Source organism: Salmo salar, chromosome ssa13 (assembly GCF_905237065.1).
Source record: "Salmo salar chromosome ssa13, Ssal_v3.1, whole genome shotgun sequence".
NCBI lineage: Eukaryota > Metazoa > Chordata > Actinopteri > Salmoniformes > Salmonidae > Salmo > Salmo salar.
The window spans coordinates 22,207,812-22,226,650 of NC_059454.1; the positions used below are offsets into that span (position 1 = coordinate 22,207,812).

The window sequence follows — 18,839 nt, forward strand, 5'->3', positions numbered from 1 at the left end:
TCAGCCTGTTTTGGTGGGATGAAGTTTTGGCATGCCTGGTAAATTAGCGTTGCAACCCTCTGCCAATAACAGCTAGATTTCAGTTTTCCCCTTCCCCCTTAGACCACTCCCAGAAAGTCCTAACAAAATTCTTCATAATTTGATTTGGGGAAAAATAACGATTGTCGTAGAATTGTCTAAAAGCAAAGGTTGTCTGTGTTCTACAGACATAGACAGGTAGACCTAATCTGTGTGGAACAACTTTGACACTGTAATCACAAATCCAACATCCTGTCAAACGTGATGAGCTGTAAGCACATTTTAGTGATTAGGTTCAGTGATTATCCACCACCACTCATGTTCAACCTTTTTTGACTAAGCAGAAAGGTTCTATTTGCTCTCTATTTTATATGCCATGCTACACAGTCAGTATTGATTCTGGGCATATGGAAGGAAATGGGTTATTTTTCAGTTGCTTCCTTTTTTTTTGTTTTCATTGTAGCCCATGTTGTAGAAATATTGCGATCATGAGTCACACACTTCAGAATGAGCTGACCGATAGTGGCCTCCCTTGCTGACACAGATTCTCATCTTTAGCAGAGGGGATTGCAGAAGAAGTCTCTCTTTCTCAGACCAGCATGTCAGCAAAACCTCAGGAATGACTGAGCTTCCTCAATATGCAACTTACACTTTTTAACCTCCCCCTCCTTTTCTCCAGATTGAGCGGTTGGAGGTAAGTGGCTTGGCTCAGACCCCCCAGGCAGTGTTGTGTGGTGCTGATGGGTCGTTCCTCGGGGGTGAAGATGGCACCCCGGACCCCCAGCGCACCAAGCAGGCCATCGCCCAGCTGCAGCAGAAGATCCTCAAGCTCACAGAGCAGATCAAGATTGAGCAGACGGCCAGAGACGACAACGTGGCCGAGTACCTCAAACTGGCCAACAACGCTGACAAGCAGCAGAGTGCCCGCATCAAACAGGTGAGCATTGTTTTATGATCAAAGTTTTATTTGTTTTAAGATGAAACCACAAAACAACATGGAATGACAATACACAAGACAGGACAACTTTTACTGGATAACAGCTCTGCTAAATGATCGCATATATGACAACAATATACAGTACCAGTCAAAAGTTTGGACGCACCTTCTCATTCCAGGGTTTTTCTTTATTTTTAACTATTTTCTGCATTGTAGAATAATGAACTATGAAATAACACATATGGAATCATGTAGTAAATGAAAATAGTGTTAAACAAATCAAAATATATTTTATATTTGAGATTCTTCAAAGTAGCCACTGTTTGCCTTGATGACAGCTTTGAACACTGTTAACCACCTGGAATGCTTTTCCAACCGTCTTGAAGGAGTTCCTCCATATGCTGAGCACTTGTTGGCTGCTTTTCCTTCACTCTGCGGTCCAACTCATCCCAAACCATCTCAATTGGTTTGAGGTAGGGTGATTGTGGAGGCCAGGTCATCTGATGCAGCACTCCATCACTCTCCTTCTTGGTCAAATAGCCCTTACACAGCCTGGAGGTGTGTTGGGTCATTGTCCTGTTGAGATGCTCTACCACAGGCGAGCAAAACCTCGAGACTTCCTTAGATATTGTTCACCAGCTGTTGTTTACATATATGCATAGTCCGCCACCCCTTCTCTTACCAGACGCCGCTGTTCTATCCTGCTGATACAGCGTATAACCAGCCAGCTTTATGTTGATAATGTTGTCATTCAGCCATGACTCCGTGATAGCATTACAGTTTTGAATGTCCCGTTGGTAGTTTAATCTTCCTCGTAAGTCGTCGATTTTATTTTCCAATGATTTCATTTTAGCTGGAAGAACAGAAAGCCAGGGGGGTTTATTTGATCGCCTACGAATTCTCTGAAGGCAGACCTATGTCCTCTTTTTCTCCGTTGTCTCTTCACGCAAATGACAGGGATTTGGGCCTGTTCCCGGGAAAGCAGTATGTTGTTCATTTCGGGCTTGTCAGACTCGTTAAAGGGGGGGGAAAAATCTTCTGCCAGTTCTTGCCATAATTTGGACTTGGTCTTTTACCAAATAGGGCTATCTTCTGTATACCACCCCTACCTTGTCACAACACAACTGATTGGCTCAAACGCATTAACCTGTCTGGGAACCTGGGACGCTTGCGTCCCACCCTAGTCAACAGCCAGTGGAATTGCGTCGCGCAAAATACAAATACCTCATAAATGCTATAACTTCAATTTCTCAAACATATGACTATTTTACACCATTTTATAGATACACCTCTCCTGAATCGAACCACGTTGTCGGATTTCAAAAAGGCTTTACAGCAAAAGCAAAACATTAGATTATGTTAGGAGAGTACCCAGCCCAAAATAATCACACTGCCATTTTCAAAGCAACTAGCATGCATCACAAATACCCAAAATGCAGCACTGACCTTTGACAATCTTCATCAGATGACACTCCTAGGACATCATGTTACACAATACATGCATTTTTTGTTCGATAAAGTTCATATTTATATATAAAAACAGCATTTTACATCGGCGCGTGACGTTCAGAAAATATTTTCCCTCAAATGCTTCCGGTGAGTCAGCGCTACAATTTACAAAATTACTATTCGAAAACATTGTTAAAATTTAGTATTGTCATTCAAAGAATTATAGATTAGCATCTCGTGAATGCAACCGCATTGCCAGATTTAAAAATAACTTTACTGGGAAATCACACTTTGCAATAAACGAGGTGCTATGCTCAGAAAAGTAGGCTAGGCGATACAGGTTAGCGCCATCTTGGAACCATTTAAAATCAAATCTACTATTGTAAATATTCCCTTACCTTTGATTATCTTCATCAGAAGGCACTTCCAGGAATCGCAGGTCCACAACAAATGTAGTTTTGTTCGAAAAAGTTAATAATTTATGTCCCAATAGCTCCTTCTTGTTAGCGCGTTCCGAAGGCTACTCATAATGTACTGAAGCGCGCGGGACTTGTCGTCACGAATGTGCAAAAAAATATATATTTACGTTCGTTCAAACATGTCAAACGTTGTATAACATAAATCTTTAGGGCCTTTTTCAATCAGAGCTTCAATAATATTCAAGGCGGACGATTGCATTGTCTTACTAAACGTTTCGGAACGAAAGGGTACCCACGGGCGCCCGCGTCATAGTAGTAATGGCCCTCCCCCTATCACCAACTTTCCAGGCCTCTCGTTCGGTCAGTTTTTACCGGAGAAGACTCAAACCACTTTGTAAAGACTGTTGACATCTAGTGGAAGCCTTAGGAAGTGCTAAATGAATCCTAACTCACTGTGTGTTTCATAGGCAAAGTGTTGAAGGTGATTCCACAAATCAGATTTCCACTTCCTGCATGGAATCTTCTCAGGTTTTGGCCTGCCATATGAGTTCTGTTATACTCACAGACACCATTCAAACAGTTTTAGAAACTTTAGGGTGTTTTCTATCCAAATCTACTAATTATATGCATATTCTAGTTACTGGGCAGGAGTAGTAACCAGATTAAATCGGGTACGTTTTTTATCCGGCCGTGCAAATACTGCCCCCTAGCAGGTTTTAAGAAGGAAAGAAATGTAAAAAAAAAACTTTTATCAAGCCACACCTGTTTAATTGAAATGCATTCCAGGTGACTACTTCATGAAGCTGGTTGAGAATGCCAAGAGTGTGCAAAGCTGTCATCAAGGCAAAGGGTGGCTACTGTGAAGAATCTCAAATATAAAATATATTTTGATTTGTTTAACATTTTTTTGCTTACTACATGATTCTATGTGTTATTTCATAGTTTTGATGTCTTCACTATTATTCTACAATGTAGAAAATAGTAAAAATAAAGAAAAAGCCTTGAATGAGTAGGTGTGTCCAATCTTTTGACTGGTACTGTAAATCACCAAGATGTTGGGCTCAGGCACAGATCATCATTGTGTGTGTGTCAGCCAGTCTCCTTGTTTGTTATATTTCACTGAGCAAGAAGGGCTGATTTATCTAGTTACAATTTCTGTAACAAGCCAAGATGTATGTGTACTATAAACGTGTACGTGCTATAAATATTTCTAGTGTGTATATATATTTATACACAGTTGAAGTCGGAAGTTTACATACACTTAGGTTGTAGTCATTAAAACTTGTTTTTCAACCACTCCACAAATGTCTTGTTAACAAACTATAGTTTTGGCAAGTCTGTTAGGACATCTACTTTGTGCATGACACAAGTAATTTTTCCAACAATTGTTTACAGACAGATTATTTCACTTATAATTCACTGTATCACAATTCCAGTGGGTCAGAAGTTTACATACACTAAGTTGACTGTGCCTTTAAACAGCTTGGAAAATTCCAGAAAATGACGTCATGGTTTTAGAAGCTTCTGATAGGCTAATTGACATCATTTGAGTCAATTGGAGGTGTACCTGTGGATGTATTTCAAGGCCTACCTTCAAACTCAGTGCCTCTTTGCTTGACATCATGGGAAAATCTAAAGAAATCAGCCAAGACCTCAGAAAACAAATTGTAGACCTCCACAAGTCTGGTTCATCCTTGGGAGCAATTTCCAAACGCCTGAAGGTACCACGTTCATCTGTACAAACAATAGTACGCAAGTATAAACACCATGGGACCACGCAGCCATCATACCGCTCAGGAAGGAGACGCGTTCTGTCTCCTAGAGATGAATGTATTTTGGTGCAAGAAGTGCAAATCAATCCCAGAATCAAATTCAAATCAAATGTATTTATATAACCCTTCTTACATCAGCTGATATCTCAAAGTGCTGTACAGAAACCCAGCCTAAAACCCCAAACAGCAAGAGAGGAACCAGGCTATGAGGGGTGGCCAGTCCTCTTCTGGCTGTGCCGGGTGGAGATTATCGCAGAACATGGCCAAGATGTTCAAATGTTAATAAATGACCAGCATGGTCAAAAAATAATAATCACAGTAGTTGTCAAGGGTGCAACAAGTCAGCACCTCAAGACTAAATGTCAGTTGGCTTTTCATAGCCCATCATTGAGAGTATCTCTACCGCTCCTGCTGTCTCTAGAGAGTTGAAAACAGCAGGTCTGGGACAGGAAGCATGTCCGGTGAACAGGACAGGGTTCCATAGCCGCTGGCAGAACAGTTGAAACTGGAGCAGCAGCACGGCCAGGTGGACTGGGGACAGCAAGGAGTCATCATGCCAAGTTGTCCTGAGGCATGGTCCTAAGGACAACAAAGTCAAGGCATTGGAGTGGCCATCACAAAGCCCTGACCTCAATCCTATAGAAAATGTGTGGGCAGAACAGAACATGTGCCAGCAAGGAGGCCTACAAACCTGACTCAGTTCCACCAGCTCTGTCAGGAGGAATGGGCCAAAAGTCACCCAACTTATTGTGGGAAGCTTGTGGAAGGCTACTCGAAACGTTTGACCCAAGTTAAATAATTTATAGGCAATGCTACCAAATACTAATTGAGTGTATGTAAACTTCTGACCCACTGGGATTGTGATGAAAGAAATAAAAGCTGAAATAAATCATTCTCTCTACTATTATTCTGACATTTCACATTCTTAAAATAAAGTGGTGATCCTAACTGACCTAGGACAGGGAATTTTTACTAGCATTAAATGTCAGGAATTGTGAAAAACTGAGTTTAAATGTATTTGGCTGAGGTGTATGTAAACTTCCGATTTCAACTGTATACTTTAGTACAGTCAATAAAGAAAAGGTGTTATTCTTATTCTATAATGAAATACTGATTTATGTGAAAAATCATTCAAATTTCAAAGAGAAAGTTCATTGTTTATGTAATGCTCCCTGTTGTTAATGTTTTTTAGGTCAGTGTGTTATGAGTGACAATGTATGCTTTATGAGTGAGAAATGTTGAAAGTGTTGAGGTCGAACAAGCTTATGTATGGACATGAATGAAGTGGTTTGACTGAGTTTTGGAGGTGAGATTAACTTTTGGCTAAGGTGTATGTAAACTTTCGACATCAACATGTGTATATATATATGTGTGTGTGTGTGTGTGTGTGTGTGTGTATATGTGTCTGTGTGTGTGTGTATATAATGTCTGCAGACTGTCCTATAACAGACACATAAGTATCCTATATAACTGCAGGTGTTTGAGAAGAAGAACCAGAAGTCCGCCCAGACCATCCAGCAGCTGCAGAGGAAGCTGGAGCACTACCACCGCAAGCTGAGGGAGGTGGAGCACAACGGCATCCCTCGCCAGCCCAAGGACGTCCTCAGGGACATGCAGCAGGGCCTGAAGGACGTGGGAGCAAAGGTTACAGGCTTCAGCGAGGGCGTGGTGGACAGTGTCAAGGGAGGCCTCTCCAGTTTCTCCCAGGCCACGCACTCCGCCGCCGCCGGGGTCGTCTCAAAGCCCCGGGAGATTGCCTCGCTGTTCCGCAACAAGTTTGGCAGCGCCGACAATATCCCCGGGCTGAAGGACTCCTTGGATGATCCGTCAGGGGGCGAGGAGGGGGTGACTGGGGCCGGGGGGAGTTCTCTGGGCAGCGCAGGTCACCACCATCTACAGTCCAGCCCCAAGTACGGCAGCGAGGATGACTGCTCCAGCGCTACGTCGGGGTCGGCAGGGGCCAACAGCACCACAGGGGCTCCCGGAGGCCCCCCCAGCTCCAAGGGGAACACCCTGGAGAGGAGCCAGAGCTCTAGCCTGGACATGCTGCTACAGGAGGTGCAGGAGGGCCAGGGGAGACTGGAGGAGAATCTGGAGGGGCTGAAGAGTCACTATCAGAGAGACTACACTGTCATCATGCAGGCCCTGCAGGAGGAACGATTCAGGTAGGAAGGGAGAGGGAGCTAGAGGACATGCTGTCATCATGCAGGCCCTGCAGGACGAACAATTTAGCTCCTGACTTACTTGACCAATGATTTTATATATATACTAGATGTCTGACAGGGGGTGCTGTTTTGATTCCACTGTGCCTCCATCTTGGCACTTCCCCGCCATTGCAAACAATATTTTGGAAGCTATAGAAATGCATTTATTTACCTTTGCTTTTGCCACATTTATTCTATTACAGACACCTTAATGCATACTTACAAATTATATTATGTGAGCTAAGCATTAAAAAAAGAAAAACGATATAAAAACATTTTCCTTAAAGTAGAATTTTTAGCGATTACTAATGTTACTGTCCCCACTACAATTAAATATCATTTTGTCCTTGAAACATTTAATGGAAATACTGTAGAATTCCATTCGTTCCTATGAAGGACTGCTCCTACGGGAGAGTACCAAAATGGCCAACCGGTGGCTTCAAAGCCTCTCATGGGCCGATACATAGCATCAGCAATCCAGGTTTTATATACATCATTGTACTTAACACACTATATATGTAGAGAGAGAATAGAAGGAGAGCACTAGAGTGAGTGAGAGAGAGAGCCCTGTAGGAAAAAACCCACACAGAGATGTATAAGGTTAACATTTGGAAGGTTATCACAAAGTGATATTGATGTGCAGGTGTGTTTTCACTGAAACCAAACCCACTCTAATCAACTTAAGACAGGTTGAAGCTTTATTGCCCTTAAAACTGAATTGTAAACTTGTGACAGTATCCATTATTTAGGCTGAGAGATCAGCCCTAGACTGCTAAAGTGAAGAGGTGTATGTACCTTTTAGTAAAGACACAACAGGTACAGACAACCCATTCAAGTCTTTTTATTTGGCACTTTTTACAAAACACTATTGTCTCAAAGGGGGATGGGGGGGTTATCAAAACGCTGACTTGAGACTTGAAGCGGAAACCCTGAAACTCCCTTAAAGCCTGCCAAGTGTAGGTGGCCAGGGAAAAGTCCCTGCCTTGGAGGAACAAGGAAGAAGCACTTTGCTATAAACCAGTCCTGAGCACAAGTATCTTGTCCTATCACAGATCTATCTGAGGGCATGTGTTGCTATCTCAGGGAATGTTAGTCAAGGGAGGGGGAGAGGATTTTTGTGACGAGGAGACAAAAACATTTTTCTCTCTAAAATGTCACAAGTATGTGTTTTTTGTCTTTCAGGCAAAAAATAAGGTCCAGCAGAATGAGCTTTGAGCATGTCTTCTGCTGATGACCATGTTCTGAGCATTGACCACACAGTTATGGTTAACCCACTGTGTTTGAACCATTGTTTAGAATATGGAGCCTCCTACCTGTATAACTCCCAGAGGAAACATTTAGTTTTTGGTGCAGTCAGCAGTATTAGGATGGTACAGGATGTTCTGCAGTAGCTTCCCCCATCCTTCCCCCTCCCTCTTCCCCTCTCTGATTCACCTGCCTCTATTCTGATTGTTTTATTGTCTGATTAACCACCAGAGCGTGTGTGTGTGTGCAGTACCAGAGGGCATAGTTGTACATCTTATTAAAATGTGACTCTTAAACTGGTTAAGACAGACATAATGAGATCAGACTGGTGGTGGGATTCACTTAATCACACACACACACACACACATGCATTCACAGATATCACATTCTCCCTCTCCCTCATGATTGGTCAGTGTCAAACTGCTGATTATCTGCCATTGGTCACTCTCATCAGCAGGTGAGTAAGCATGTGCTGATCAGCTCACAGATAATCATCCATCCAGTCAGGTGTCATTCCACCTGAAAGCTCTTTAACCTCTTGCCCAGGAAAAACAGGAACCTGTGTTTGTCTATGGGGCACACGTGCGTGCGTATGTCTGTGTGTGTGTGTTTGTGTCTGTCTATCCGTCCATCCATCTCTGTGTCTGTGTATATGTCTGTGTCTGTGTATATGTCTGTGTATGTGTCTGTGTATGTGTCTGTGTATATGTCTGTGTCTGTGTATATGTCTGTGTCTGTGTATATGTCTGTGTCTGTATATGTCTGTGTCTGTATATGTCTGTGTCTGTATATGTCTGTGTCTGTATATGTCTGTGTCTGTATATGTCTGTGTCTGTATATGTCTGTGTCTGTATATGTCTGTGTCTGTGTATGTGTCTGTGTATATGTCTGTGTGAGCTGCTAGACTAACGTGTGTTTCTCTGTAGGTGTGAGCGTCTGGAGGAGCAGCTGAATGATCTGACAGAGCTCCACCAGAATGAGATCCTCAACCTGAAGCAGGAACTGGCCAGCATGGAGGAGAAGATAGCTTACCAGTCCTACGAGAGAGCCAGAGACATACAGGTCAGTCTCACACACACACACACACACACACACACACACACACACACACACACACACACACACACACACACACACACACACACACACACACACACACACTGTACACAAACTAGATAGCCAGGCAAATGTATGACTGTGATTCATTTCATAATCACAACTTTATCTGAAGACAAACAGAAAGCCTTGCACAGTTATGAGGAACAAACCCAATCAGACATAAGCCAGTGCTGTTTAATCTTTGTGTACAACTACCAGGTTATTGTACAGTTCACTATTTTACTACGGCTTTCAAACGATAAAAAAATGTAATTGAGTTAATCACAGGATTTGCTGTGATTAATCACGATAATTAGCCAATTCTGAATTTGCTCAAATTAGGCTGTAATTCAAGATTTTTCATACAAAAAACATTACAAGAATATTGACATCTTGATTTTGTCTAAAGTAACGTTTAGCAAAATTAGGTAAATTGAGAAAGCACACTTTCTTTCACCTTAATGTCAGCTTGTTTTTACATTGCATTGTTTTTTGGCTGTATAGATTATGTATTTCAGATGTTTTCTGTTTATTTTGAACACTTTCAGACGATGCGATTAATTGCAATGAAAATGTCTGCACTAAAATATAAATACATTTGAGTTAACTGATTAACTCTGACAGCCCGGGCCTCCCGAGTGGCGCAGTGGTCTAAGAGCTGTGCCACCAGAGATTCTGGGTTCGAGCCCAGGCTCTGTCGCAGCCTGCCGCGACCGGGAGACCCATGGGGCGGTGCACAATTGGCCCAGCGTCATCCGGGTTGGGGAAGGTTTGGCCTGCAGGGATGTCCTTGTCCCATCTCGCTCTAGCAACTCCTGTAGCGGGCTGGGCGCATGCACGCTGACACGGTCGCCAGGTGTTTCCTCCGACACATTGGTGCGGCTGGCTTCCGGGTTAAGTAGGCATTGTGTCAAGAAGCAGTGCGGCTTGGTTGGGTTGTGTTTCGGAGGACGCATGGCTCTCGACCTTCGCCTCTCCCGAGTCCGTACGGGAGTTGCAGCGATGAGACAAGACTGTAACTACCTCCAATTGGATACCACATAGTTGGGTAGAAAAAAGGGGTAAAAAAATGAAATACAACTCTGACAGCCCTAATATTGACCTGGTATTTAAAACACATGATAGGGTTAGAGATAATAACACTATAATTACTTAAAAATTATATTTTGTTTAATTGGAATCCATTAGAACAAGCCCCATAATGTAACAGATGTTGAGTTCTTTCAAGTTAGTGGCAAAAAAGTAACCGTTGTGTGTGTGTGTGTGTGTGTGTGTGTGTGTGTGTGTGTGTGTGTGTGTGTGTGTGTTTATCGCCTTGTCTCTAACCTACGTTTCCCCCTCTTGGCTGTAGGTGGTGTTGGAGTTCTATATGTAATGATCTTTGCTATTTGTCTGTCAGACACACAAAATCAAATCAGATCAAATGTTATTTGTCACATGCGTTGAATACAACAGGTCTAGACCTTACAGTGAAATGCTTACTTACAAGCCCCTAACCAACAATGCCGTTTTAAGAAAATACCAAAATACCAACAACAAAAAAAAGGAAGAGATAAGAATAACAAATAATTAAAGAGCAGTAGTAAATGACAATAGCGGGGCTATTGTCATTCACTGTGCACGGGCACCGGTGTCGAGGTAATTGAGGTAATATGTAATATGTACAATAGTCTGGGTAGCCATTTGATTAGCTGTTCATGAGTGTTATGGCTTGAGGGTAGAAGTTGTTTAGAAGCCTCTTGGACCTAGACTTGGCGCTCCGGTCCCGCTTGCCGTGCGGCAGCAGAGAGAACAGTCTATGACTAGGGTGGCTGGAGTCGTTGACAATTTTTAGGGCCGTCCTCTGACACCGCCTGGTATAGAGGTCCTGGATGTCAGGAAGCTTGGCCCCAGTGATGTACTGGGCCGTACGCACTACCCTCTGTAGTGCCTTGCGGTTGGAGGCCGAGCAGTTGCCATACCAGGCAGTGATGCAACCAGTCAGGATGTTCTCGATGGTGTAGCTGTCAAACCTTTTGAGAATCTAAGGACCCATGCCAAATCTTTTCAGTCTCCTGAGGGGGAATAGATTTTGTCGTGCCCTCTTCACGACTGTCTGTGGACACCAAGGAACTTGAAGCTCTCAACCTGCTCCACTACAGCCCCGTTGATGAGAATGGGGGGTGTGCCCTGTCCTCCTTTTCCTGTAGTCTTTACTGTGTGTAGCCATACTGTGTACTACTATGTCTAATGCTTTTCTATCCTCCTGTCCTGCAGGAAGCTCTGGAGGCGTGCCAGACGCGGATCTCTAAGATGGAGCTGCAGCAGCAGCAGCAGCAGGTGGTCCAGCTAGAGGGCCTGGAGAACGCCACGGCCCGGACACTGCTGGGGAAACTCATCAACGTCCTCCTGGCCCTCATGGCCGTGCTCCTGGTGTTTGTCTCCACTGTGGCCAACTGTGTAGTCCCTCTAATGAAAACCCGCTCCCGGTCCTTCTCCACCCTCCTCCTCATCCTCCTCTTCGCCTTCCTCTGGAGGAACTGGGACGCTCTGTCGGGCTACACGCACCGTGCCCTGCAGCCGCCCAGATGACCGAATGGAGACGTGTGTTTCTATGACTATGCGCGAGGGTGGATACTCTGTCCACACACACACACACACACACACACACACACACACACAGAGAGAAAGCAGGAAGAGCCTAACTGCCAATGGGATGTCGTGGTTGTCTTGACGGACGCTGAGGAATTAGTCTATCGGTTGAGCTCTGTGAGGCAGGATTTGGACTGAGGAGAAAGTGAGGGAAGGATGGAAGATGAGAATACCACTCAGTCATCACTTTTGTTTAGGAAGGATGAAACTTTGTTTACATTCAGAAATAGTGTTTATTTCTTTCACGGGATGCATCGTCATACTGTTTTTCTTTTCTTCTAGGGGTTAATCAAGTATATTATTGTTGTTTATTATTTTTTTCTAATAATATATTATTTTTTACATTTTATTCAGTACCATGTAGCGTTAAGCTCCTCCCACTCTGCACAAAGAGGAGCTTGGCAAGAAACTGATTGGACGTTCACCTCAGAGGCTCAGGCCCTCTACTGATAAATGGTACTCTGATTTGGTTGCCTTTCTTAAAGAAAGTGCTCTATCGGTCTGTTATTAGTAGAAAATGAAAAGATGAATGAATCCCCGCCTCGCACTTTTTCCACCGCGATGGATTCTGAGATGAAAAGGAACCTTTCTACCGAGTACTCTTTGTTTTCCGGACACAAAAGACTGACGGACATTACTTTGCGTGTCAAGCTAAGAGACTTCTCGTGCTTCCGTACTGTTTCTACTAGCAATGATTTACGTCCTATTAAATGTGTCTTTTTTTTTTTAAAGGAAAGTCAATTAATTAGGAGAGGTCATTTTAATTAGGAGAGGTGATGTAATGAATTCTAATGACTTTTAGAGAGTGGCACCAGCTTAGACAAGAGGGAGGGTTTGACAGTTAGGGCCACTCACCACGGAGCCACGAGAGACCGTAGGTACAGATAAGGCCACTTTGCAGGAAATGTGGAGTTGCCATGATATTGCTTTCACTGGTGCTCACCCATTGTGTCAGCTGAAAAAGCATAGACTGTCTGCCAGACATACACAACAGTCTCCACTGCCATGCTACTGTTGTTCAATGCACTGCCTGTATGAAGAATGTGACTCACTCCATCACAATGGCTATGTTTAGACAGACAGCCCAATTCTGATCTTTTTTTAACTAATTGTTTTTTTGACCAATCAGATCAGCTCTGAGAAAAGTCTGATGTGAAAGGATCTAGTGATTCGTCAAAAGACCAGTTAGTGGGTAAAAGATCAGAATTGGGCTGCCTGTGTAAACGCAGCCTTACTGTCCTATCTCTCCATCTCTCACCTCATTGCCCTGTTTTTTCAAGCATACCAGTATGTGCCAAAACTGTCCTATTTCACATTGCCAGATCTGTATGTGCTTTATTAGCCAACTCCTCTGACTCTCACAGTCATGACATAACAGAAGAGTTGGCTAAACTAAGCACAAACTGATATGGGACCAGGCTAACAGAATATACCTTTACAAGGTTGTCTGGGTAATTTCTCTGAGACACTCACTGCTAATAACCTGGTGTGTGTTTCCTAAACCTGGTCCTTGATTACTGCTGAATATGATGGCTCTCTATCCGTCTTATCCTACCATTCATCTGTTCATGGAGCTTCAGTCGACCTAGATGATATGAATGAGTCCTTCTGCAGTCCATTCTGACGCTTGTTTGATGAAGATCATAACTTATAGTGGGAGCTGCAGACCAGCATTCCGTAGTGTTAGGACCAGGATGTTCAGGATCTTTGAAACACTTTTAAACCAGAAACTGCACTGAATTTATTGTCAGTCTAATCACTAAATAGAAATTAATTGAAGTCAATGGATATTGTTATTACACACCAATCAGTTTAAAGATACTGATCATTGTTGTGATCTTGAACGTTGCCCAGGTGAGTGGCTCCTGAGTTGACCTCTGACCTTGGTGTGACTTTGCTGTGACCTCCGATGCAGCGTGGTAGGGTAGGGTTGTGTGCTAAACCACTCCAGTGCCTTCTGATGTGGGATAATAAAAGTGCATTCCTGACTAACTCCTGGCCCCATGACTTGTGTGTGTGTGTGTTGAGGATCGGAGGGGTTTGGGGTGTGTCTAGCTTTCTCATAGGATTGGTAAGCGATTATCTCCTCCATGCTGGCCAGCTCCTGCCTCAGGTTAAGGATGGTTCAGGTTAAGGATGGTTCAGGTTAAGGAGGAAATGGACCAATAAGAGCAATTATTTAAAGCAAAGTAATGTTGTAAAACAGATTCTTAAACTGCCTGGACCACACTATGTCTGGATGAAATGTTTAATTGAGGAACAAAATAGGCTGAAGCACTGATGGTGTTTTAGTGTTAAATGTGAATTGATTATAGTGTGAATAAATCAGCCTTGTTGACGTTTGTGGATTAATCCACTAGATGGCAGTCCTCTCATGTTTATAGCACCTTAGTTTCCTGACATGACCCACACAGATGATCTGTATGCTCAAAGTTATCAAATTGATCCTTGAAACACCATATTTAGTGTGTGTGTGTGTGTGTGTATTTTTCCCATTCATATTCCCTAGCTGTTCATGCACCACAATGCCAGTCCATATGGGGTTGATGGGCAGTGGAGTGTTGACGCAGGCCTTGTGGAGGTGTTGTTTCTTATCTGTCAGGAAACAGGTTGGTGGGCAGAGCCCGGGCCTCAGAGCTCCACCACAGAGTAGAGAGCAGTAGCTGTTTTCACTGACAACAGAGAAAATAGCAGTCTCTCACTCCAGAAGGCCCTCTCCTCACTGTGAGAGAAGGCTCAGGAAGTCTCTCTCTCTCTTACACGCACCAATACTGTTTAAATGCCTTTTCTTGATGCACCATATCTATATTGCATATATTACAAGACCCATGTATGACAAATAAGTCTACCTCAAAACACACACACGCGCGCATCCGTAAGGTGTCACGAACAATCGAGTGTAACCAGAACGCAGCACTCTTCAGTGATATCTGATCCTTGACAGCAGTGACCCGTGATACCCCCTCTCTCCCCAGTCTATTTCCCCGGTCCCTTCCCACTCCTCTCACTCTTAATGGGGCATTAGGGAGTGTGTTGGAGGGTGTGTGTGTAGGTTTAGGCTGTATGTATGTGTGGTGGAGACTGTTGGTCCTGCGTTGCGATCAGTCAGCTCGTTCCTTATCAGACCGCTTTCCTGCCCCTCCGCGCTGTCGGATTAGATGAGCGTGAATGCGGGCCAACGTAAACACTCAGACCCGGGCGGTGTTTATCAGCGCAAATAACATCGCCAAGTGATGATGGGAGGCGTGCACCGATCTGAGAGGAACAGAGCTGGCCCGAGAGATATAATAGTTCCAGCGGGCTTTGATAGTGTCCAAACTGGCATGACGCATGGGTTAGAATGCGTCGAATAGTACAGAGTGATGGCCATCAAATTTGGTAATTGTATTAATTTTCTGTGGGCCTATCTGAACGGCTCTAGAGAGAATAAATCCATGGGTAGCCTAATCCAAAATTACGGACTCTCACTTTGCGCTGTCACTTTTTGTTAAAAGTCCCTTCAGCTTTTCCATGTTCTCTCATTGCATAGTTGTTCACAAGAAGCACTTCATTTGTGTTTTGGGAAAAATGTAAGTTTAAAGGGGCAATCAGTAGTTGAAACAATAAAAAGCCAAATCCCTCCCCTGTTTCGCAAAAACCAGAAGGATGGGGCTGGAGAAATGTAACCACTCTCAAATTCAGACAGAGCTATGGCTCCAAGCACCGAATATCCATGATATGAAAATTTATACAGAGTTTCTTTATTTACTTTGTTTACAAACATTGGAGTTAAACAACTGTAGGCTATATTTTGTGAGTGGGTACGACAGTAGAACTAAGCTCATGAGCGTGTTTACATACCTCAACTAACCTGTACACTGTGAATATAGCCTCGGTATTGTTGTTTTGTTAAAAAAAAAAAAAAACTTTAGTTTATTTAGTAAATATTTTCTTAACCAACAATGCAGTTCAAGAAATATAGTTAAGGGCTTGTAAGTAAGCATTTCACGGTAAGGTCTACACTTGTTGTATTCGGCGCATCTGGCAAGTACCATTTTATTTTATTTTGTATTTAATTTAAAGGTTGTATTCGTCAAGAATCAATGGGTACATAGTAAGTCCAAAAATGGATCTAGCAACAGCAGATTGTCCCTTTAAACTTAATAACACATTTTTGAGAGGTGCACATGTGTTGCTTTAGAATATTTATGAGGCGCAGACCCAAAAGCTCTGCTAAATAGATGTGAATGTCAAAAACCGGAAAGGTGCGCTGTGGTGCCCATCTGGTAGCACTTTCACGTAGCTTACCCCCACCGTATGGGCGCAGAGCAGACGGAGCCCTCTGCGTATCTGCAGGCAGAACTAATCTGAAAACCAAGGGACCAACTGGCCGCAGGAGGTGAGAGCAGGACCCACCATTAACCCTAAGAGGAGCGGGACCATAGGCTATACTTTCTTCTCAAATGATTATTTCCCCTCATTCCTCTCAAATTATTATTTTGTAAAAATTATTTTATATATATATATATAGAGAGGGATCATTAACAGTAATTACACCATTATTGTTCTGCCTTGGTGTGTGGATGTCCATTACGCAAATAACCTACAATTAGCATGCCCTAATCACAACAATGAACTTTGACTGAATACATTTTAAATTATGAAATTCCAAGGCGTAGGCCTATATACTCCCAATTAATAAGAATTAATGGGGAGTTTAGGATTGCAGCCGCTGGGAGCGGGGCTGTAGGTGGAGTGGGCAGAGAGAGGGGCAGCAGACAGCTCTGCGCGCTCAACTCTCTTCCGCGGTGAGCTGCGCTGGGAAAATGAAGCACGACTCTTATTGCGTCACTCTGTGTTTGGGTTTTGAGCAGGAAACAGCATTTCCTTTTAGATTGTCGCAGTAGGAACAAACACATTATTTTGTCCTTACTCAATGCACCCCTCCGCACAGAACACGCGGAAACCGGCCAGAAGGAAAAATGCCTCCTTCGGAGAAGATAGTAGTTCTGATTCTCGGCGTTCTGGTGCTGGAATCGGCCTGGAATGCCCATCGCAGCCCGTGCCTTGCCAACGCGTTACAGATCCAACAGGCGTTCGCCTCTCCAAACCAGACAAATAACTTTGTGGTAGATGAGGTCAGCAGAAAAGTCTACCTGGCTACGGTAAACACGGTGTACCAGCTTAACGGGACCCTGAGCGTAGAAGTGGAGAAGAGAACGGGGCCGGTGGAGGACAACCTGTTGTGCCATGCGCCGCAGCTGCCCCAGGCGCCCTGCGAGCACCCCAAATCCCTCACCGACAACTTCAACAAGCTGCTCAAGCTGGACAGGGAGCAGGGGGTGCTGGTGATATGCGGCTCGGTGTACCAGGGCTTTTGCGAGCTCAGGAAGATGGAAAACATATCGGAGATAGCCGTGGAGTTCCCCCCTCATGGCGAGAAGACCGTGTTCCCCAGCATGCTGAACATCGCCGCCAATCACCCTAACGCCTCCACCGTGGGGCTCATCTTCAGGAGCCACGGGGGTAACACCCGGCTCCTCGTCGGGGCCACTTACACCGGCGCTGGAACCCAGTTTTTCCCCAAGAACCACAGCAAGGAGGACCTGCGCTTCGAGAACACACCCGAAATCGCCATTCGGTCCCTGAACATCAATGATTTATCCAGGCTGTTCACCTATGACATCAACCCGTCAGAGGATAACGTCTTCAAGATAAAACAGGAGGTGAAGCAGAAGAATAAACTAAACTTCGTTCATGCCTTCATTCAGAAGACCTACGCTTATATTGCTATCAACAATGACGCGAATATGGGCCACAAGCAGAGCCAGCCGAACAGCATCCTTGCAAGGATATGCCTGGACACTGAGAACACACGAAAATCCACCTCGGAGAGCCGAAAGCTCACTGAGTCCTTCATCCAGATGCCGCTTCAGTGTGGATATAACGGAAACATCTACAACCGGCTGGTCTCCGTTCACCCGGCGGTGATCCACTCGGTGACCGGAGAGGGGCTGGAGTCGCACCTTTTCGGAGTGTTCACCAAATCGGACAGAAAGTCTGCCCTGTGTGCGTTTCGGTTCTCAGATATCGAGGAGGAGATCCGTCAGGGCCGGAGGAACTGCTCCAACTCCCCCAGCAGCGATGTGCAGGTGCTGGACAGCGTCATCCAGGGTTCGGGCGCAGCATGCGTACACAAAGGGAACCTGGTGGTAAGTGAAGCATTTTACACTTCAGTGAGATCTGTATGCTTATTCGTGTTTGGGAGACTTGGTTGAAACCAATACTGTTTTGTATTATTTGATTTAGCCTAGATAAAGTTAGCAGCCACAATTACGCATGGAACGCGCAATACGGCACTGTTCGTTTCCCCAGTTTGCATAATGTCATAAAAACATTCTGTTACATTTTTCTGAAAGATTTATTATAAGATGTATTTATTATTGGACTTGCTACTATAAATAAATATTTCCGCAAATATGTTGCTTTTGGCAACTTGGTATGACAGTTTGAATAATGAATCACCCCATATCATTTCTGGGGGGAAAGCTCCGATGTCACGAGCGCAGCCCAGGGCGGTGATTGTGTGAAGAATCTTCCAAAGCACGCGAAGGTTATGGGAACCGTGCGGGGTATTTCTGTGAATGTCACATCCGCGCCAGCTCATTCACGCTTAGGCCTATAGCCTATTGCATGTTGGAGAGGAAGAATGGACTTATGTATTTAGATTTTTTTAAAGAAAACGTTCGTTTGCCATCGATACACAACACATTCAATTAAATTACATGTAGGCTAAAAAAATTTTAATTTCCCTGGGCAAACTGATTACTTCTCTAAGAAAAATATAGTAGGCCTATTTATTTTATGAGAAGCAGTGTTAAATAATCTTGGTAAATCAGTGTTGAATCGTGTTGTGTCAAATAACATAGCACATTCTCTCATATTTTACGCATGCAATTCAAGAAGAAAAGTTTATTCTTATTAACTTATAGATCTATAAAGGCTGTTACTTTGACACTATAAAGCCCCACTCCTTATTATTTAGGCTAAAGCGCCCCTATTAACGGAAAAGTCTCTTAACATGAAA

General features: G+C 43.8%; 2 protein-coding genes across 9 annotated transcripts in view; both read left to right on the forward strand.

The window, feature by feature from the left end:
* LOC106566626 (transmembrane and coiled-coil domains protein 1) overlaps window positions 1-14,132 on the forward strand; it is a 109,711-nt gene extending 95,579 nt beyond the window's left edge. For all 8 annotated transcript variants that reach the window (XM_014134826.2, XM_014134825.2, XM_014134828.2 and 5 more), the window contains 4 exons: window positions 698-955; window positions 6,072-6,760; window positions 8,971-9,106; window positions 11,399-14,132. In XM_014134826.2, coding sequence (XP_013990301.1) covers window positions 698-955; window positions 6,072-6,760; window positions 8,971-9,106; window positions 11,399-11,713 — 1,398 coding nt within the window. In that variant the 3' untranslated portion in view covers window positions 11,714-14,132. The remainder of the gene's footprint in view (window positions 1-697; window positions 956-6,071; window positions 6,761-8,970; window positions 9,107-11,398) is intronic.
* A 2,373-nt stretch (window positions 14,133-16,505) lies between these two features.
* Window positions 16,506-18,839, forward strand: part of LOC106566625 (plexin-D1) — a 107,643-nt gene continuing 105,309 nt past the window's right edge. The window contains exon 1 of the mRNA XM_014134824.2: window positions 16,506-17,964. Within this exon, the coding sequence (XP_013990299.1) occupies window positions 16,735-17,964 (1,230 nt within the window). The 5' untranslated portion in view covers window positions 16,506-16,734. The remainder of the gene's footprint in view (window positions 17,965-18,839) is intronic.